The 23,059-nt window shown below is 39.6% G+C and overlaps 1 protein-coding gene across 1 annotated transcript in view; it reads right to left on the reverse strand.

The window, feature by feature from the left end:
- The window catches only part of MTTP (microsomal triglyceride transfer protein), a 46,218-nt gene that overhangs the window by 4,922 nt on the left and 18,237 nt on the right, over nt 1–23,059 (reverse strand). Inside the window, exons 8-16 of the mRNA XM_014846073.3 lie at nt 21,774–21,931; nt 18,711–18,879; nt 17,546–17,653; nt 12,164–12,376; nt 10,450–10,661; nt 8,281–8,378; nt 8,065–8,186; nt 6,152–6,379; nt 330–454 (exon numbers count right to left, since the gene is read on the reverse strand). Coding sequence (XP_014701559.2) covers nt 330–454; nt 6,152–6,379; nt 8,065–8,186; nt 8,281–8,378; nt 10,450–10,661; nt 12,164–12,376; nt 17,546–17,653; nt 18,711–18,879; nt 21,774–21,931 — 1,433 coding nt within the window. The remainder of the gene's footprint in view (nt 1–329; nt 455–6,151; nt 6,380–8,064; nt 8,187–8,280; nt 8,379–10,449; nt 10,662–12,163; nt 12,377–17,545; nt 17,654–18,710; nt 18,880–21,773; nt 21,932–23,059) is intronic.

Raw genomic sequence — 23,059 nt, forward strand, 5'->3', positions numbered from 1 at the left:
AGAGGGATAAGCTAAAAAGTTTACTTCAAAGTAAAATTTCCTGGCAGCACTGTCAACACTGAAGTGGAGCCCAAGAGAAGCGAACTCCTCAAACGTGCGGCGTGCTGTCGACGGGCGTTTTCAAAAGCAAGAAGCTTCTTGGCTGAGTCGTTTTAGGTACTGACTTTCTCACAAGCAGCTATGGAAAGAATGACTTCCCATGGTTACTTCCTACTCTGTGATTTAATGGTTACAAATAGAAAGCATAGATTCTGAAAAGTCAGAGAATTAAACAATTCCAAAACCATATCTCGGTGGTTCTTTGCATAGAATATTATACGTATGCTTACCGATTGCTCACCCGAGTTTTAGACTCACGATACCACAGACTAAACTCCATTGCCCCTGAAATATCAATGGCGAGACCACCCTGGACCTCCATATTGGCCTTTAGTCCAGATTGCAACTGAAGCTCCTAGAAACGAAAATATACATAGTAGTAATAATAAAAATAAGCACAATTTAGCCAACCCATTTCCAAAGGCACATTCAACCTCCTGCTGGACATAATACCATCTGAGTTGTGTTAATGTTGGAGTATTTCCCTAGGCTTGGAAACACATTATTCTAATCTTGATCACTAGAAGTAGACTGCTGGTTTGTTAGATTAGTCAACTAAAATACTAGAGAAGTGAAGCACGAATTGAGAAGGGTGTTTTCTTTCAATCATTCCCTCATTTTGGTAGAGGCAAAGTTTCTCAAAGTGTGGTCCCCTGAGAAACAACATCAGCATACTGGGAACTTGGTAGAAATGCAAGTCCCATACCTACTGAATTAGAAACTCTGAGGGTAGGGCCCAGCAATCTGGTGGATTTTTTTATTTTTATTTTTTTTTGGTGAGGAAGATTGGCCCTTAGCTAACATCTGTTGCCAATCTTCCTCTTTTTGCTTGAGGAAGATTGTTGCTGAAGTAACATCTGTGCCAATCTTCCTCTATTTTGTATGTGGGATGCTGCTACAGCACAGCTTGATGAGCAGTGTGTAGGTCTACACCTGGGATATGAACCAGCAAACCCCAGGCCGTGGAAGTGGAGCACATGAACTTAACCATTATGCCACTGGGCTGGCCCCCAGCAATCTGTGTTTTAATAAGCCCTCATGTGCTTCTGATGCACCTAAATTTGAGAGCCACCAGCCTGGGGAAAATGAGGGCATCTCCATCAGAAATCCAGGCATGGCTTTGCGGTTGGGTGAGGGGTTGAGCTAGATGATCTCTTGAGGTCCTTCAGCACTTCTCTAGCTATGTGCCGTGTCAAATATAGACAACTGCATCCTGCTGGCAACTGAAAGGCAGGATAAAAACTGCTGGTGCCCTATGCAAGTTCCAGGAACTGCCTAATCAAGCTAGGAAAGGAAGGCAAGGCAATTTAACTAAGCCTTAATACCTGCTGTTTGACAACTGGAATATCAAATTAACAAACAAGTCCAGCATGAACTCAACAGCATGTTCCAGAGACGGCACTCATTTGTAAACACAGTCCATCCTGAGAAATTTTGTAGTTGTCTGAAACCCATTGTTTTGTGCCGTTTGCCCACCTTTAGCCCTCAAGTCTTGCATTTTCTATGTATGTTAGGGAGGGTAATGTTGGCTGAAAACATCTTCAGTTGGATTGCAATCAGATTGCCTGGGGACAGTGTCGAAAATGATAAAGGTCCTGGGAAAAAGGCTCAGTATCATTAATTTTGATCTCTCTCCACGATCTTAGGTTCATGGCAAGCGGCAGCATGACTAAATTCTTTCTGTAACTGCCTTGCTCAGACCAAACAAGCTGTGCTTTCACCGACTCAAATGCCTTGATCTCCTTTTCTAGAAAGGATCATGTTGATCTCCCTGAATTCTCTCCACGTTCTAAAAATTGTGGCAGGAAATCTCATTCAAAGGACCTGCTTACCAACCAGGCATTCTAGAGAAATCTGATTGTGGCATGAAGCTACTTTCAATCTCAAAGACGCTTGGCTGAAAGCGTGAGACTCTCGACACAGAGCTCAGGACACATAGGAGAGAGCCCTAAGGATACTCACAGCTACATTCAGTCTAGAACAAAATAGGATGTGGTAGGATGCAGGGGTTGTCTAAAGTATCATAACTAATATGAAGGAATACAAATTATCCTGAAAAAACTACAATAATCCTGCCCAAATTTTAAGCTGTGCCTATGAACTGGAGAACCAAGATACCAGAGCTCTGCACGCGCACTGTAGCTGTGATTGCTGCCAAATGAACGCTGCTGTGTGTCCTGCCTCACAGGTGTTTCTTTCTTTGGGTCTTCTCCTCTCTTCCTAATGCAAAAATTATCATCTTGTTAAGTTCATCCAACCCACAAAAGGTCTACGATGTGGACTTTGGCCTTCCTGCTGACCATATATTAGATGGATGTCAAAACACACCAAGTGCCATGGAAAAGAACATTTCCTGGCTATTAGACAACGTGCCTCTTATGGAGAGAGAACATTTCCACTGCATTGCGGATTTGAGGAGTGCCTTGGCTTTCTGGGAAGATTCCATTTCTCCCGTGCAAAGGGATCATGGAAGAACTCTTACATGCCACCACAGAGGAATTTGCTTGGACCCTCATAACAGGCCCAACCACTGACCCCTGTAGAAAGACAAACCATTCTTTCTTTGTGAGAGGGACTAAAGCACATAGTGCAGTGGTTCTTGTTTGTGAGGGTATAAAATAAGCGGAACTAACAGTTTTGAGCACCCACTGTGTCCCTACTGTGTCTACATTTGGTGTCTCATTTCATTCTTATACTAATCTTCCATGCTAGGCATTATATCTGAAGATTGACAAGAAAAATCAGGCTTGGTGGCCACGCATGGAGCCAGAATGAATACTCAGACTGTCTCTAGGGTGGAGACCTTTCTACTCTCAGACATGGCTAGCACGAACTCAGAGCTCTCTGTTGTCTCCTGGTGTGCAGGAAGCCTGTTCTCAGAAATATTGCGAAAAAGAGCCTAGGCTTGGTCCTTGTTTGACCCAGAGTGCATGTGTGTTTAAACTTTTGACTGTGAACTACAGGAACACGATCCTGGAGCTTTGTATTTGTAGCTAATGTGGCTCCTTGGATCCTTGACCTTTGCTCCCAAAGGTGTTTCTTACAGTTCAGACACCAATACTTTGACAACTCATCCCATTCCTTCCATTTGGGAAAATATGTTCTTTGCTAGATAAAAAGGATCCCCCTAATAAGCTGACTTTAGCAGACATCTTTCTCTGAAGAGTAATCCAATTAGCCGAAAAAAGAGAGAGAGTGAGCACAGAGTAATTCCATCTGCCCTGGTGGCTGTGACAGGCTGCCCACTGCCAAAATTTCCTTCAAAGTCAGCACTTGACCTAGAGTGGTATGTGCCTCTGAAGCTGGGGTGGCATTACTGGAGTGCTCTGCAGAGCCAGGGTGCCTCACACAGCTTCTCTGTATAGTAAGCCCGGATCTGCCAAATACTCCACTCTGAAATACAGACACTGGGTTATGTTTAATAGCAACAGGACCATCTTTTTCTTAGAATATCCCTTAGGTGCTCTTGTTCAATGAATAGAAAAACCTTACAAGATAATCTAGATCAGGAGCTGATAAATTATGGTCTGCAGGCAAATCTGGCCCCTCGCTGTTTTTGCAAATAAAATGTTGTTGGAACACTGGCGTCCTCCTTTGTTAATGTATTACTGATAGCTGTTTTCACTCTACAATGGCACAGTTGAATAGTTGCAACAGAGACCACGTGTCCCACAAAGCCTAAGGTATTTACTTTCTACTCTTTACATAAAAAGTTTGCTGACCCTGATGTAGGTTACTACCTATGTTTGCATCAAGCTTTACACCCGATTCAGACCATCAGGCATTGTTGAAGGGTAGCTGAGCACAGACTGATGGTGCTGAACTGCTATTATTCCTGTGTCCTAGAATATGGACCACTCCCTCAGCACTCTTAGGCCTTCTTTAGAGATTTGTTCACTAAGAACGCATCTCCCCAGAGCCAACACTGCAATGGAAATGTGCAGTGTAAAATTCTCATATGGTCTGAGAACTTTTCTCACGTGTGTCCTTGAGGATTGAGGGACATGACAGCCACTGTTGGTTGCCCTTCTTCTCTTCATTCATATTAACGGAAACACAGTTTCATTCAGAGCGACAAGGCATCCATTGAAAAACCATATTTACCAGCCTGCCCTGCAGCTAGAGACATCATATGACACAGTTTTGGTCAATAACAAAAGGGCTTCCTTTTGTAGATGCTTAACTTTTACAGGAACAGATAGAGATTCCAGGACAGTTCTTTAAAAAGAGTCAGACTCTGCTGCCCCTTCCCTTCCTCCTTCCTGGAATGAGTCGATAGTGCTGGCAGTGTAGCCATCAGCTGATAATCACGAGGGGACAAGCATGGGCGACAAGCCACAAGTAAAGATGACTGAGCTGAGGGAAGAAGAGGTTGGATCCTGATAATATCTTAGGGTTTCCATAACGACCCTGGACTAGCTACTTCCAAATATTGGTTACATGGTAAAAATTGAACTATTTGGTTAAGCCACTCTAAATCGGCTTTTTGTTACAGACGGCATTGTGAACTGATGTGAGGGATAATAAAGATGGGGAATTGACATTTAGTTCTAACTGACAATGTTTTGGAGGAGTTTTAGTAAAATTTAACATTTAAGCTCTCTCCCAGGTCTTAAAATCTATGATTTCACAACCAGAATCCAACAAATGAGAATCCTCAAATCATCCGGCAAAGAGCGAAGATGGTAAAAACTTTGGCTCATCTGTTTTAAATGCCTCACTTTATGCTCGTCCTCCCTTATCCGTGGGGGATATTTTCTAAGACCCCTAGTGGATGCCTGAAACCATGGATAGGACCAAATCCAATATGTACTATGTTTTTCCTGTACATATATGATGACCATATACCTATGATAAAGTTGAATTCGTAAATTAGGCACAGTAAGAGATTAACAACAGTAACTAGTAACAAAATAGAACAATTATAACAACATACTGTAATAAAAGTTACGTGAATGTGGTCTCTCTCTAAATATCTCCTTGCACTGTGCTCACCCTTCTTCCTGTGATGGTGTGAGATGGCACAGTGCCTGCGTGATGAGAGGAATGAGGTGAATGATGCAGGCATTGTGACCTAGTTTTATTTTCTGGACTGCGGTTGACCATGGGTAACTGAAACTGTGGAAAGCAAACCACAAATAAGGGAGTCATACTGTATTAGTAAGAAATCCTGTGTAAAGCTATTAAGCAACTGCCCAAGAGCACATAGAAAGTAAGTAGTGGAGGCAGAACTCAGACCTAGGCTATTGCTCATAAAGTTATTAAACCACAAAAGCGAACTTCCCAGGCAAATACTATTGTCTATAAATTTTAATCCAATCTCCTTGAGTATTTTCAATATCGTAAGGATGATCTGAAGAATGCAGTTCAAGTGAGTGAAAGTACTCCTATTCTCTGATAATGAATGAAACTTTGTAAGATTCTGTGAACACGAGAATTTTGAGTAAAGAGTCTCCATGAAACACGTAGTTGGTGTCAGTGGTTGTTTGCGGCTCTACTAACTTGGCAGGGTCAAGACGATGCACTCTCTGGATCTTCATCATTGCTGTCATGATAAATGTCATCGGTGACTTAGGAAGCCATGCAGTTCAGTGCCTGCCTTCAGAATAAATATCATCTACGCCCTCGTGCCCAGGAAAACCACGTGAAGAGGTAGTGCCACCTCTGCTCTGTTGTATCCTAGGTTATTTTCTCCATAAGTTCTCATTTCTGTTAGCATAAGTATTTTCTCTTTTTTTCTTTCAGTTTTATTGAATTGACATTATATTATATTATATTGAGTATTTTCTCTTTCGCCTTAACAGTGAGAAGTCTGAATCAGCTAATAAAGGCAAACACACACACACACACAATCACACACACACAAACCCTGCTTACCTACAGCAAAGGAGAAAAGGAGAAAGGGCACCAATAGCAAGAGGACCGAATGCTTAGAATGTGAGCTCCAAGGTGAGTGGAACTTTGTCTTGTATCCTCCAAGCATAGAGCACGTTGAAACTGTGCCTGGCACACTTTAGAGATTCAACAAATCCTTGCAGAATGAATGAATTACCTGGGAATGGTCTATTAGCAGAATAAGTCCTTTCACCACACTGATTGGGTCACTGGATGTTGTCAGCATTTTGGACATCAAATCACTGTATCCATTGAAAAAAGTGACAGGTCTGAGCTGAACATCAAAGAGGATGGCTGACATGCCGGCGTAGGAGTCAAGGTTCTCCTCCCCCTCGTCAGGAGTGGCTGCAATTAAGGCCTCCAGTCCTTGCGCTTCAATGACTACCTGGGGAAAAATGGATACATCAGTTATGATGCGAGCTCCCCGCCTTTATGTAAGTGATGGTGAGCCTTCTGAGCTATGGGTAGAATTTTCCTAGGGGTCAAAAGTTCAGGGGCCAGCCCTGTGGCACAGTGGTTAAGTTCACATGCTCCGCCTCAGCGGCTCAAGATCGCAGGTTTAGATCCCTGTTGTGGACGTAGCACTGCGTGTCAAGCCACGCTGTGGCAGCATCCCACATAAAACAGAGGAAGATTGGCACAGATGTTAGCTCAGCGACAATCTTCCTTAAGCAAAAAGAGGAAGATTGGCAACAGATGTTAGCTCAGGGCCAATCTTCCTCACAAAAAAATAAATGAAATAAAATTCAAATATCTGCAGTAGCTAGGTAATAAATAAATAAATAGACAAAAACAAAAAACAACTCTATGCCTGAATATAAGGTGAGCTAGTTTTCTTCACTTAATCCTCACAGCCACCCTCTGAGGTACATATAGCTTTATCCATTTTGCAGATAAGGCAAAAAAAACCCTGCTCAAATGGCAGAGGTAGGATTCAAACCCCTTCTGTCTGACTACAAAGGCCATGAGCTTTTGACTTTATGATATTGTCCGAAAGACTCTCAGTCTCTCCAGGACTGTCATACATAATGGATTGGCTATCTTGTAGAGCCCCTAAAAGGAGAGGGAGAGGTGTTGGGACAGTCGACCTAAGGCTTCTGCTGTGAGAGGGTGTGGAACTCTCTACGCCATGACTCACACCTTTCCATGCCAAATTTTTCTCTCTAGCTAAAAGAAAGCTGTTGATCGCCATGAAGAGGGCTCATACCCTGAGCTCTACCATACATAGGAATCCTACACATTCTCTGTGCTCCATACCCAGCCCCTTGACCACTGGGTGCTTGGCATTTCACAGTGCATATCAGAAGACAGATGGTGATTCCTCAGGACAGAAGGGCACAGTATTCTCAGCAGAGTCCTCTCATGGGGTGTGGTAATATAATATTGATATGAACTCACGTATATAGCACTGGATCATTTTTAAAGCTTAAATGAACTTATTTAGAAGGTCATAATTTGATAGGCATGAAAACTAAAAGGAAAGTATGTTTCATAATTAGGAAACCTTTATAGATTGTCACCAAATTTTAGATAAAACCAAAGGGATGGAAATCAGCCAGTTGTCAAAAGCTGACACTTTATTCTTTTCTCTCCTATCAGTATTGAAAAATATAGAACGACTCTTTAGAAAGCCATGTTCTATTATGAAACTTTTTATTATGGGGAATCAATCTCTTCATAGAAACATCCAGAGAAAGGAAAATATATTCCAGAACTAATATATGATTATAAGAAATATATCTGTGAATAAAAATAAAATATTTTTTAAAACTTTTGTGAGAAATACTGGCATGATTTCAATTTTGTGAATATGTATACCTTTGAAATGGCAAATGGAGGTTTGGCAAGTCCAGTGAACCAAAATACTTAGGTTTCAAGTTTGTGTTTGAAACTCTCTCTGGGATTATGAACCATACCGCCTCCTGCAGATGACGGAGTCACGAGCAACTTATGGCAGAAGCCACCGCTCAGTTCTGCATTCTACAGTGTTACCATCAGTGCATATTTTATTCTACCTCAGACTAATTTCTTACGTACTTTATTAAGCAAAATTAATGGAAAAAGAGTTACCTGGCTGCTGTGAAGATGAGCCTTCCCAGTGTACTGAAAGATATTCAGGTTACTTCTCCTTAGAATGCCAGAACCAGAGTAAAGGATGTCAAGGCTGTAAGTAGATGCCGAATGGGGACTACCTAGTGACAAAAAACCCTGCAATTTAATAACAGTTCCAGCATCATCCAAGCTGGGGAAGGGCATGGAGGGAGAACCCCTTTTTGGGTTACGTACGTTCCATGTAGCCAGTATAGGCAGAAGAAGATCCAGTTTTGGAGAAACGGTCATAATTGTGAGCAACCATGTCCTTCAGAACTCGACGGACCATTTTGCTGCAACACGTAAAAGGAAGAAGCTGCACATTCATTGTAATGGCTATTTCCCAAGTCAGATTTGGAAAGAAATCAAACCCTCAGTGGAAAAAAGAGGTGGCCAAATTTTCCTCCTGCCACTCCAAGACTGGAGAGGTGCCAGCTGAAGCCCCAGCTTTTGGATTAGGGCTTTCCCGTCCATTCCTCACATACGTAAAATTCAGTTTGGTATCAAAATGACAGCAAGGTGTGGATGCCTGGCTATGAGATGGCTTAAAATGACTGATGGACATACCTCAGGAGTGGACGACATACGATCTTTGAATCACCATGGTTCTATTGTTCAATAGTATAATGATATATAACAGTCAAGTTTCCAAGAATTTCTTCTATTTCCAATTAAAAAGACATGTCAGTAACCACTGTCTCCTCTAAAGGAAGTCTTAGGCCTTACCCCATGTTCTGTCTTGCCTATCTATCTAAATAGTGTTGTGATCTTTCCAGTCCCGACTACTTAACACTAATCATATCAGTAAGAATAAAATTGTGACAACACAGCAAAAAGCATTAAAATAATCAGCTATAGACATCTGGATCTAGAACTGAGGTAGAAAATGATTGAGAGGAGGGAATGGTAACCTTACAGGTTTTCCCCATAATACTACTAGTTTACAAGATTTTAGCCTGGAGAAGAAAAGATGAGAAAGGTCAAGATAGTTGTCCTCAACTATTCAAAGGGCCTGCATGTGGAGGAATGATTAGACCTGCTCTGCTTTACTCCAGGGATAAAACCAGGGCCAAGGGGAAGATTTCAGTTATACAAAGAAGCAATGGTGCGAGTTTCTGAAAAATGACCCAAGTTCCTCAGAGGAGGTGAGCCTCCTGCCACTGGAGAGGTACAAGCAGAGTCTGGATTCCACTTGCCAGGAGACTAGACCTGCACACTGGAGAGACACACCAAGCAAGCTGGCCTTTCCCGTCCCTCCAACTCTAGCATCTTTGTTCTCAGAATCTGACCTGCAGTGTTTGCGATGCTTCCTCACCTTTCCCAGGCTGCTCTCTACCCCACTGCCTCCCCTTCATTGTCCCTAAATCACTAAATTCACCAGACAAGGGCACCAAACACACCCAGGGTCTCCTCCACAGAGTGCCTTAAAAGCAGACCAAGATGCAGAAGTCCACTCTGTCCCCCAGGAGTCCCTGGCTTCTTTCTCCCTCACTCATCTGCTCCATCCTTCTTCCTTATTGTCCTGCTTTCCCTTCCACTCACTCCCTCCTGTTTCTTCTTCCTTCAGTCTTCTTACTCCTTATTTTCTTTCCTTCAATATTTTACTGATTTTTAAAAAAATGTCCTTTATCTATTTTCCACCCTCGCCAATGTCTGTTTTCCCCTTCAGCTGGGAATGCTCAAATTGGATCTTTCCTGGGGATGGTGCTCCGCACGTACTCAGCAGGGGAACTAGACATTCCCTCTATGGCTCTCTGATTTCAGTGAGGGGTGTAGAGAGCTCGGGGGGCCGCTGTGAAGAGAGGCGTCCATGAATTCAGGAGAAGAGACGTGGAAACGGGAAGGAAGATGAATCCAGTAAGCGCGCAACGCAGTCTGCTGCTCCCACGCCTCACACCTTGCTAGTCCTGAAACATGGGCCATGTCTAAGGTTTTAAACTTAAACGGTGAATTAATTTTGGTCTGTGATAAATGAGGTATCAAAGATCCCTAACATTTGGAAAGTCAAGGTCAAAGACTGTTTGGTGAGAACTTACATCATTTTGTTGTGCTATTTGTAAAAATAGTCCTATTAAAAATGTAGTTGAATTTGAAAACATTACAAACATTTGGCAATATATATTCACGAGGCTGAACGGGAGACTTAGAGTAAAAATCACACCCAGAGTTCCAAATCATAGTGCCAAAGCGAAGTTCTTTTATCTGGCCCACCAAATAGTTCTCATGTGGGAAATTCGGCAAACTCTTTGGTTTTATGCAACATAGCCCAGCATAATGACCACAACCATTATTAACAGCCACACGTGTACCACCCCAATATACAAATAAGCTTGACTAAGCAGAGACAGGAGCACAGTATCATACCTTGCAGGCATTTCAAAACGTAGGATGTCTTGAACAATGGAGAGCATGTATTTATTCATTTCTTTGGGAAGCTCCCCAATAGACAGCAGGATGTTTTTCACTTCCATGTAGGATGGATTGCTATTTAAAATGACAGCAGCTGCCGCAGTGCGCACGGTCTTCTCATGAACTTTACGATTCTGGTGGTATATCCTGTTTAAAGTCTTCTTCACCTGTTCAGAAGATGTTCAAGCTTAGCTGGTGCACATCTAGATTTTTAAAATTGATACTGTGGCAGGAATAGTTAGTGCTCTTAAAAAGGCACATGCATCCCTACATTTCTCAGGTTTTTTTGCAGTTAGGGCGGGGCCGTAATTCTGGCTGATGGACCGTGAGCAGAATCGCTGTGGTAACTTCTGGGCTGAGGCAGTTGGGAGCTGGCGTGCCTTCTCCCTCTCTTCTACTCCTGTGGTGAACTTAGGGCCACATTTCCCCTTACTTACAGCAGGTAGAGCACAAATGAGAAATAAACTTTTGATAAGCTGAGATTTGGAGGCACGTTTGCTATTGTAGCAAATTTTTAGGTGTTACCGAACTAATTTAGATTTTTAAATATACTACTGCTATGTGCTGTGGGGCTCTGGGGAGAGAGAGCTAGACGAACTGACATTTCCTTACAATGAAGTACCTCAGAATCTTCCCTTCTTTTTTTTTTTTTTTGATGAATAGACTTCATTTTTTAGAGCTATTTTAAGTTCACAGAAAAATCGAGCTGAAAGTACAGAGAGCTGTGTACTCTCTGTGCCCATCTCCCCTCCTCCAACACACACACACAACTCCCCCTCTGTCAACAGCCCGCACCGCAGTGCTACATTCCTTATATATGATGAACCTATATTGACACATCATTATCACCCAAAGTTCATAGGTTATATTAGGGGGCTTTTTTTTTTTCTTTAAAAAAACAGTAACACCAAAGAAAATTTGCAAAAATAATTGCATTTTGTGGTGACAAATAATTTTGTTGGTCACTGGCATTGCCTAACAATAATGTGGTGTGTGGGGTTCTGTACCAAGCACTTATAAATATTTCTTTCATTTCTCCTTCCCTCTGCCGTTTGCTATCTCCCTAAATGTTGGCCTGGTTCTCAGGTCTATGGGAGCTAAACAACTCTCCTGAGCACAAACAGCTAGGAAGGGACGGAGCCAGAATTCATGCAGGGGTCTGTCTGTCTCAAAAGCCCGTCACACTGCAGCCTACCAACTTTGACACAAAACTGGTGACAAAGCGCCTAGCTGCAAACCGGAAACACCATTCTCAGCAGACGGTTTATCTTGAGGTTTACAAACATTCTCTGCCCTAACAAAAAGTTAATTTAGCCAGCTTCCTGAAAATGTAGCTGTAGGAACCAACACAGTAAGACTTAACCCCAGATATTTCACAACGTCGAAAAGTTTCACAGCATCTTAAAACTTACAGAAGTAAAGATATTTCTGACAAGATTTGTTTCTTACAATAAGAGAACGTGCCTCAATATTTATGCCTCAGGGTACAGAACATCATCTATTCAAAATGTGAGGCTGCTTCAGAATAGCCTTCAACTCAATTTAAGAGTTATTCTTAAACAAGAAAGAGATTGTTAGTATTGGAAAAAACAGGCTGACAGCATTTGACTCATGTTTAGGCATATTTTCTTCCTTTTGTGAAGGTTGGGAACATTCTCGGGGAGTTTACCTCAGCAGTTATGAAAGGGACATCGAATCTCTGGAGAGTGCTGGTAGCAAGGTGGCTGACAGGGCCTTCCCCCGCCTCGGCGTACTTCAGAAGGAGAGGGATGCCTTCTGGGAGCAGGGCGTTCTTCAGCGCCAGCAGGTACATCATGGTGTCTTCTTTTTTCTCTGCTTTTTCAAGTCCTCTCAGGATTAACTTCTTGGCTTCTACCACAGCCTAAAAAATCACAGACTTCCTCAGACGTATGCCCAACCGTTCATTACACAAGGCTTGAGCAAGACTGGCTTCACTTCTGCGTCCAAGAAAACAACCTCAAGCTTTAGAAAGCTTTGCATTGCTTGCCTGGCTGAGGCACACAATGAAAATGAACAAGTAAAGCTTGGTAAGGGTGTGGTGTGTTTTTAAAAAATACATGCATTAAAATATTCTTAAGAAGTGATGAGTATAATTAATAATGGACATATTTACTTTTGAAGACATTCTGAATGTATAAAGTCACTTTTAAAATTCCCTTGTAATTGATTGTTCGTGAAACTGCCCATTCATTGAATTTCTAAAGCAACAATTAGATGGCACCTACGTGGTGCCACATGCTTTCTCTTAAGTAACAATTTGGTGAAACTGCTTAGAAATCCACCACAAGGCCTCATCCTAAATGTTTAAAAAGTGCTTGTTTCCATCTGACTCCAAATTTGCTTAATGCTGCCACACGGTTCAAAAAATATTTCTTGACTGTGGCGTGTATTTTGCTAGGTACTTTTCAAATATGTTCTTTAATCAGAAAAGGCCTTTTTCCGGGCCTAGAAAAAATGGAATTGAGTACAAGTTAACAATTTAATGGAAAAGCAAATTAGAAATAGGGCGTCTGGGTTCTGGTCCTTGCCACTACATGCGTTTTAGGGGCTTCAGTTTCATCTTTAAAATAAAGATTCCTAAGCTCTAATTCATCTACTGAATTTGTCAAACTCTGAAATTAGGCTGCAAATACACACACATACAAACACACACATGTGGGGGAGAGAGAGAGAGTTGAGGAATGTGGGGAGATATACAAGGCCCCCAAACAGACAGAAAGATGCTAAACTTCATGTGTAATTACAGAAATGCCATTTCTCAGCTATCAGAATGATACAAAAATTCAAAAGTTTGATAACATGCTTTGTTATGGAGGCTGTGGGAAATAGGTGTTCTCATCCGTTGCTGGTGGAAGCATAAAACTGTACAATTTCTGTGGAAGATAATATGGCAAAAGCTAAAAAATCTGAATTTTGATCCAGCAACCCTAGCTCTGAAGTTACATCTCCAACCATAAGAAAAAATGTACCTAAGATTATTCATTTCAGCATTGTTTGTAATAGCAAAATAGTGGACACCACCTAATGATCATACAGAGGAGATGTGAATGAACTGTGGTACACAGACAGATGGAGCCTAGGCAGTTGTGAGAAGGAATGAGGAAGATCTCTGTGAACCAGGATGGGGGGATTTCCAGGGCATAGTGTTAAGTGGAAAAAATAAGATACAAGAGAGTCTATATAGAATGTTATGGCTTGTGCAAGAAAAAAGAAGTAAGAATATGTGTGTACATCTGCTCACTGTGCAAAAAGAAACACAGAACAGAGAAATCAAACACCAATGACACTGCTTCCAGAAAGGAGGTAGGTGCGAATGGGTGGAAGGGGCCGGGAATGGAAGGAGACCTCTTCGAGAATGTTCTCAGAATGGCATTTTGACTTTTGAACCATGTTAATAGTTCATATATTCAAGAAATAAAATTAAAATCAAGGATGGAAGATTGCTAAAATTGAATTCAAACAGAAATGAATGAACTTAAGCATATATCAAACTGATAACATAACTAAACAGAAAAGAAAAAGAATCCAAGAGACTTTCGAACATAGAACTCTGTACACATTTCCTGAGATATATTCTAAGGAAAAAAGGAACTGTGACGAAGTCTTGACCTTTATTTAGTCAGTTTATCTTTTGAAGTGATGTTGGTGTACCAATTCCAAAACTATGTTGTGTGTGTTCCAAGACTGAGCAAATGAATCAATATATTGATGTTCTTGAAAACCAGTGTTTTCTCTGTGGGAGAAGGAAGATGTAGCTATGGAGTGGGGAAAGGAGAGGAAGAACCTTGTCATATCGGATTGGAAGTAAAGGCAGCACTATGAACTCATCATATAATAAATACAAAAATATGCGTTTGTCCATGGTTAGAGCCTAGATGCAACGGCACTCAAGTAACGAGAAATAAAAGCATTTACGAGTAAAACATTGGATGTCAGCTGTCTGCAACTCACTGTCAAGTGGCTCAACCAAAATAAAATAAAATGAAAGAAAACAGAATTAGTTCATGGAAATATGGCAACATGTAAACAATTGGCAAATATAGATGAAGGGTATACAAATGTTCATGGAATTGTACTATTCTTACAACTTTTCTGTAGGTTTGAATTTTTTCAAATATGAATTTGAGGAAAAAAGAAATTAGGATGCAGGGAGGACAAAATTTAAGTAGAAAACAAATAGAAAAAAGAAGTAGGGGGCTTAGCACTCTGTGAACTTGTCTAGTTGCCATTCAGACTGTCACAGGGCAGTAGCTTTCATGCTAGTAATTGCTGAAAAGCTATAGCACTCAATAGGATGGCAGGTACCTTTGGGGTAGTATAAGTATTGTCCCAATAGACAACTTAAATTTGTACTTAGAATACATCTTTTTCTTTCTATCTTTCTTTCTTTTTTTTTTTTTGGTGAGGCAGTTTGGCCTTGACCTAACATCTGTGCCAATCTTCCTCTTTTTGCTTGAGGAAGATTGTCCCTGAGCTAACATCTGTGCCAATCATTCTCCATTTTGTATGTGGGACGCTGCCACAGCATGTCTTCATGAGCCTTAAGTCTGCACCCCAGATCTAAATCCGTGAACCCCAGGCCACTGAAGTGGAGTGTGTGAACTTAACCACTATGTTACTGGGCCAGCCCCTACATCTTTTTCTTTCTATTCATATGTCTTTGATTTGGGCAAAAGATAGATTATATAGCAGAAAGTTGAAAAGAAAATGTGCATTTACTACAATCCATCTAATGGCCAACTCTAATTATCTTCAAAGATGCATCTTTTAAAAGTTGCTCAAACACATTAACAAAATTGAATGACGGTGATAGTGGATAGTTTACAGCTACCTACAAGTTAACTTTAAAGATGTGATGAGAACTAGGTTGTTCCATTATCAGTAGAACTTTAACTTTCCTTCTCATGCACGTTCTTTTCTCTCCCAAGGCTCCATCCACTCTCTATTTCTGACCCTGACTCCGATTCTGGGCTGCAGATAGGTATGGCCATCTGCCTATTGGACAACTCAACTTGGTGGCCCAAAGGATTTCAAACTTAACACGGCCAAAATAAATTAACAATTCTACCCTCTTCCCACCCCCAAACCAGGTTCTACAAACTTTGCTTAAGCGGTTGACATCACCATACATCTAGTATCCTAAACTGGAAGCTTCAAGTCAGCTAGACTCTTACTTCTTTCTCATTCCCCACATCCCTTCACTGACTAAATACTATTAACTCTATTTCTTAAATGGCTCTTAAATCAGTCTCCTCCTTCACCCTACTGACCCTACATTAATCCAGAGCTTTAATAATTCGTGCCCAGGTTGTTGCAAACGTTTCCAATCAGACCTCACTGGCTGTAACCCAGCCAACACCCAGGCCATATACCATTTTGCTTCTTTCTAAATAGAAAATCTGAGCGCGTCATCCACCTGCCTAAAAACCACATTGTTCTCCCTTCTCTCTGTGTACTGAAGGCCAGACTCCTTAGCTTTTTACTAATAAAGATTCAGCCTACTTTCTTCTCTCTTCCCCTTTTCTGCATCGCCCCTCTCACTTATCTGCCTTACAAACATATGTATTTTGTGTTCCAGCCCCACAGAATTTCTCACTGTTCCCAAGCATACTAGGCCCATTTTGACTTTGGGCTTTTTCACACATTGTTGCATTTCTCCTAGAATGTCCTCCATTCCATAGTTCTATCTCTTCACCTAAGAAGCTCTTCTAGACTAAACTCAAATATTACTGTGTTCGTGAAAACTTCCCCCCAAACAGAATAGTTTGCTACATCTCTGCATTCTCAGAGCGTTCTGTTTATATTTCAATATTATTATTTATCTGTTTGCAGTTGATAAACTAGGAGTTCTCTGAGGATGGCAGAATATTTTGTGCATCTTTTCATTACAGGATTAGTATCACGCCTAGCACAGTGTAAACGTTCATTAAATACTGCTGGATGGATGTTTCTATATGTGAGTTTTCTCTTTAGCCAAGAGGTTTGATATCTGATTGCTGAAGTAAACCAGCTACTCAACAATTGTGGAAATTGAAAAACATAAGAAGTCATAACTCTTTGATGTCATAAAAATTATGCAAATTTGATTTCTGCCAGAACTTAATAAGCTGATACTCAAGCATTTTCAATGCCATTATTCTTAGTGATCTTTTTCATAGTTTATGTTCTAGTTATGAGTTCCCTCTTTGGGAATTATTTGGTTTCAAGAATGTTCTCTCTCTTGTTTTTAATAGCAAGCACTCAGCAAAATAATATAGTGATGTCTTTTGGAAATAGAAGAAAAATACTGACTGGAAGCTGGTTGTATAATAAATGTGGACAGAAAAAAGACTATGTTTTTACATATTCACCATCTTTAATCTATTTTCATTATAGAAAGATGGACTGTGTTGGATATTAATCCATCTGGATTTTCCACATTTAGTTATGCTTATGGAGGGCTTTGTTTTATTTTAGTGAGAAAGATGTTAAAACTGATAGTCCATTCAGGCAAGTGGGGAAGTTTTGAGCAAATGAAATAAAAAATAAAATATAAAGTTCTAAGTAATTAGAAGTAAGGAAATTCCCACCATTAAAACTCAAAGCTGCGAACCACACTTATGATAGATAAAGTCCTGTTCTAGGAGGTAGCCCTAGAGGCTGCTATTTTTCTAAAAACAAGAACTATACCACACACACCATTCAAAGCTGATACATAGTGGGCAGGCAATAGATATTGATGGGGGTTAACGGACTATGTGCTTTTTAGCAAGTACTTATTGAACATTTTCCATGTACCAGGCACCATTTTAACAATTGGTGTTGAACAAAGATCCATTTCTTCAAGGAGCTTACATTTCAGTGAAAGACAGAAATAATAAACATAATAACTGAATTATAAAGTATGTTACATGGCGATAATTGCTATGTAAACAGGGAAAATAAAGAACGGTAAGGGGATTAGGGGCGCCAGTGGTGGGCAGCACGGTGAGTAGGACGTAGGATGGTCTGTGACTGTACATATAACACCTGAGATTGGATTCACACTTACTTTGAGTTTGCAGTCTTCATTCTGACACAGCTTCCTGACGAGGGCCCCAATGACGATCATGACAGTTTCTCTGATGTCATTGCTCCCAAAGGAACCTTTGAACTTACTCTGTTAGCCAAACAGGGATAAAATGACTTACCAAAACATTTAAACATTTCCATGGGACATTTTTAGTTAAGAGACAAAGTAACCAATGCCTGAAGAAAATGTTTTTATGTTCCTAGATTGCAAACTCAGAATTTTGCTTTGAGGACACTTAGACATTCATTGTCTAGCTTTGAATTGAAGAGTGAATAGAATATCCCCTGTCCAGACATTCTTAACATCGGTCTGTGAACTCCCTAGAGGTTTATGGATTGAGTTCACTGGATCAGTGAACCAAGAAAACGGTATGTAAAATTTTATGTATGGGTGAAAAGGGGTTTCATTGCTTTTATCAGATTCTCAAATGAGCCCATTTTCCAAAAAGATGATGAACTATTCCACTAGATCATAAGGGGATAAGTGCACTTTTTATTTTTAAATTTTGGACCTAAAAGAAGTCTAGCTTTTGTTTCAAATAATTTTTTTTTTTTTTGCTCAGGAAGATTTGCCCCCATCTAACACCTACTGCCAATCTTCCTCTTTCTGTATGTGAGCCACTGCTACAGCATGGCCACTGAGAGACGAGTGGCGTAGGTCCACACCCAGGAACCAAACCCGGGCCACCGAAGCAGAGCACACCGAACTCCACTAGGCCACCAGAGCTAGCCCCCAAATTTTTAAATATCAGAAGAATTGTATCTGTTCAGTGTACTGTGTATTAAATACAATGAAGATTTTTGAAATCAAAATAAATCTTTTAAAATCAACTTTTGAAGCATAACCAAGACTTCCATCCAAAATTTTGTCCCGTCACATTACACAATAGGTAAACACAATCTTTAAATTTCCATATAGTTTATGTTATTTAGAAGAATTGCGAAGAGGACATTATGTGAAATAATTTACTATACAGTTAACGATTAATGGATAAAAAGAGAGTCCAATAGAATTTGAATATAAATAAACGGAAGGCTCTAGTTTCAGCCCTCACTCTGATCTAGCAACTTCCCTTTACTGCTTAGATTCTTAGGAGGTTTTCAGCTGCTGAGAGCGTTTATTTTCCCAGTGTTCACTGACTCACAATGAGGGTTCTCAGGAGTTCTTCACTGGGATGGGAGGCAAATCCACAGGCATAGAGAAATCTCTCCTGGAGGATAATGCTACTGTCACTTTTGAAATCCAAAAAGTCCAAAATAGCATCTAATGAGTCTGGAGTCTGAGCAGAGGTGACGGCATCCACCAGCTGAGGTCTACAAAAAGGCACAGTGATGGATATCAATGTTTAGGATGCTTAAGAAATTACTTAAAATCTCTACCATTCACAGACTTTCCATTGGTTTGAGTTTCCTAAGGAAGTGAAATTTTTTTATTTGAACAAAAGAAAAATGAATGACTTTCTTAAAAATACCTCTACATTTTATTTTAATTCTCTCCTTTAAATTCAGTGTATACTCAGAGTACACAAACTAATTTTACTATATTAGCCTAAGCCAAATGTAATTTGGAGAACTGTAAACAAAACTTATATAAATAAATTATAAATTAGGTTCAAATTCTTTTCTACATGGGTAATACATAAAAGCCATAGTCCCCAAAATTGGTTCTCTTTCTCTAATTAGTTTTGCAAATATACACACTTCCCAAATGCCTAATTTAACTCAGGTAGGATTATTTAATAGAAAGATAGAAAATTCTTTTAACTTTAATTTGTACCCAAAGGAGAAGTTTCGCCATTTTTTTTTTTAAAAAAGGACCATGGTATAGTTCAACTACAATAATTATGTATGGGCAGACAGGAAATCCCATAGGAAAGTTCTAATTGCATATTCTAGTCTAATGGAATCTTTGATTGGTTGAGTCTGGGATGGTAAAATTTCTGAAACTAGTTGTCATACTAATAAACACATTATGTATGTAAATATTATATTCTATATCCATATAAGCACACCATATATGTGGTTAGTCCTTTACACTTTACAAAAATGATAGACTTGCATGATATCATTTTGATCCTAACAAAAATCTAGGGAATAAAGCAAAAACTGAGAGATAATACTTATTAAGTGCCTATTATGTAAGCACTGCATTCGACAGTTTAGGCGGACAACGTCTCTTTTGCTTTAATTTCTTCATCTATAAAATGGGGCTAAAAATAGCAGTTACCTTATGATTGTTGGAAGGATTAAACTACGTAATCTTTGAAAAACACTTAGAATAGTTCTTGGCACATGTTAAGCGATCAATAAATATGTGCTATTATTAACACAATCACCTCATTTAATCCACTGAACACCTCTGCCAGTTTAATACTAATTTTCCCCCTTACATATGAGGAAACAGACTCAGGGAGATTGAGTCATTTGTTTGCATCCTGTAACTGGTAAGTGTACAGCTGGGATTCGAACTCAGGTTTTTCTAACTCAGGAGTCCGTGATCTTTTAATCACATCAGTGTTTCCCAAAGTGTTTTCCATGCAACTCTAGTACTACAAAATGCTTTAAGAAAAGGGATTCTCAAGGTCATGTAAGTTTAGAAAATGTTTATGGAAACATCTATAATATTATCTGATTAAAGATGCTGAAAATTTCTGCAGCAAAGAGAATTATTTGACTTAGTTTTATGCAGTGTTTTTCAAACTCAGTGGCCTAAAGAATCCTTTTGTTTTGGCATACTTGTTAATATTCTGCGAATTACAGGATACACACAATAGACACTTTGGGAAAGGTTACATTCCACCACCCTGCCTTTCACCATCCTACAGTAAATAGAGGAAATTATTCTCTGAACTTTACAGATGTTGCAAGTGAGGCTCAGAGAGGCTTAATGCAAATGACTTGATTAAAGGTTATACGCCATTGGAAGTAAGAATTTAAAACTATGTCTTCTGATTTTAGTTCATCCTAGTATCCTTTCTACTACACTATGCTACGTGTGTCAAATATGATACAATATTTTCAAAATAATCTGATTTAGAAAATACATCAAATACATGAAGTCATCCAGATCATTGCCACCTTAAGATTTTTAGGATACAAATAAGGTTAAGGTCTAGTTTTATATCTATTCTAAATCAATAGCTAATTTTTGCTCTTTCTTGTCAGTATTTTTGTGTTTGATATAAAGACAAATCACCCTACGAACACATCTTAAAGTTCTAGGATTAAAACAGGGTCTGAGAATTTATGAGTTTGTGAGAAAGCAACCAAGTATAGTTAGTCATATGGAATTCCTATCAATTTTTTTTAATATCCTCAAGGCAAGTAAATGACAAATACAATCAAGAATAAATAGACTTCTCAGAAAAAAAGCTAAATTCTTTTCTTGAAAATCTGAGTCCTTTGAACTCAGTGACTACTGCTGCCATGTGTCCGTGCAACTTGGCCAATTACCACTTTTGATCACGTTAATGGCCCGTTTCGAGTGTTTGTCAAATGAATCGAGCCATATTCTATATCACGAGGATAACAGGTAGCACACAGCTGAATTTGCACTTAGAAATTCTACATTACAGACAAAAAACTCTTGCAAAGTAAATTTGAGAATTAAGTCAACTATCTTTACTGTGCATGTACAATGAATCACACTTTCACCAAATATTCAAATAATGCACAGATTTCTTTTTCTAGATTCTTTTGGCTATTTACCTCAGTTCTCAATTTTCTACATAAAACATTGCCTCAATGGGATGATCATTGAATCTTTAATGAAATCATATTTTTCCATTGAAAAAGTCATACTCTTTTTTTGTTCTTATAATCAACTCTGAAATCTTTTCAAGTGTAAGTTAATAGTTCTGGGAACACAATTTCAAAAACCATGAGACCACACATGCACCATGGTGTCAAGATGGAGCCTGCCCTCCTCTATCTATGTACCAAGCTAGACCTGATTTAAACTCATAAATACTCAAAAAATGTTCATTCTGAGTCACTGCTAAAAACTTGTTACTGCATTTCTGACCAAGTAACTGTTAAATTACAGCATTGTGGCATAACTGTTGGATGAAAATGCAAAACAATGAAATAATTGATTTGGAGGTGGGGCAGGCAGTTGGTTAAAAAGGGGTCTTTCTTGCTTAACAAAAAAACAATAACCCAGAAATGCTTCCCTACAGACGACCCCACACGATGTTCAGTGAACTTACAGTACTTCCTTGTTTTCAGCCTTTAGGATTTGGAGGATCTCTTCTTTCTTCGCAGTCCTGAGGTGCTGAATGAAGGCCAGGAAGCTTCTGACAGCCTCAGCTTTGGAGAGGTTGTCAGGCTGCAGGTGTTTTCTGGTGAAATGCCAATGCTCTGAGAGCTGCAAAACATGGCGGCAGGCTCATACCCCATTCAGAATTCTGAACATCCACATTTACAAGGGATGTTCCCCCCAGAAAAATTTTTTTCCTCAGATCTGACAAGCAAAAGAAGCTTTTTACATCTTACCTCATTATACCTGATTGCCCTGCTCAGAGGCACATATAGAGGCCTACCCAGCCTGGGGACGGTTCCTCCGTAGAAGGATCGTTTTTGTCTATTAGTATTTAGCTCAAAGGACCTTGGGCTTCGGGCATATACGTCATTCCATGGTTACACCAAGGGAATTATATCGGAGGCCAGGCTTTGACTACCATAGTGAAATTGCACAGAATATTAATTAACGGCATCGGAGGGGAACAATGATATTGGAGGGGGAAAGAATCAGAATTGCTGAAGAAAGGTGTCAGGTTTCTTGTTTACTGGAATCTCACCGAAAATCCATCTTTGTATTAATTTGAGCTCCCTATTCTATCTCTTCACTTTATTGTTTGTATGAAAGCAATGTTTAACTATTACTGAGGTCTGAACTGTTCGTTACTCATATGTCAGAGTAGTATTTAGATAAAGGTAATTCTCATACACTCTATTGCTATTCTACTGTGGTTTTAAGAATAGTAAATAGTTCTAAATAATGACATCTTTTGGCTTTGAAATAAGCTAAAGAACTTATTTTTTGTAGTTGACCACATTTCCCCTAGTTGCAAAGAATGCATTAAATCCCATTAGTGACCTCCAACTCTGTGGTAATCAGCATGCTACCAGTTTTTAATTTATTAACTCCTTCTAATAAGCGATATACACATATTTTGCTCTTTTTCACATCCTTTTGGTTATCTAATCTTAGGAGGATATTCCAAAGCAAAATTCCAGCTGTACTTAGCTAAAGATTTCCTGAGTCATTTCTAAGGGCAGAGAGCATATCAGTGTGAATTTAGATTTTTTTTCTCTAAAGCATTGCAATTGTGACATTATACTGAAGTTGGAAAAGCAGATTTCTCAGAGACATAAACCTTTCCTACAATAATGATGAAATAATTATCAAAAATCTTGGATGGCTCATGATGCTTAATAACTATGGAGGGAGAAATTAATAGTTCACAGCATGAAAAAGATCGTTGGTTTTATT

Source organism: Equus asinus, chromosome 3 (assembly GCF_041296235.1).
Source record: "Equus asinus isolate D_3611 breed Donkey chromosome 3, EquAss-T2T_v2, whole genome shotgun sequence".
Taxonomy (NCBI): domain Eukaryota; kingdom Metazoa; phylum Chordata; class Mammalia; order Perissodactyla; family Equidae; genus Equus; species Equus asinus.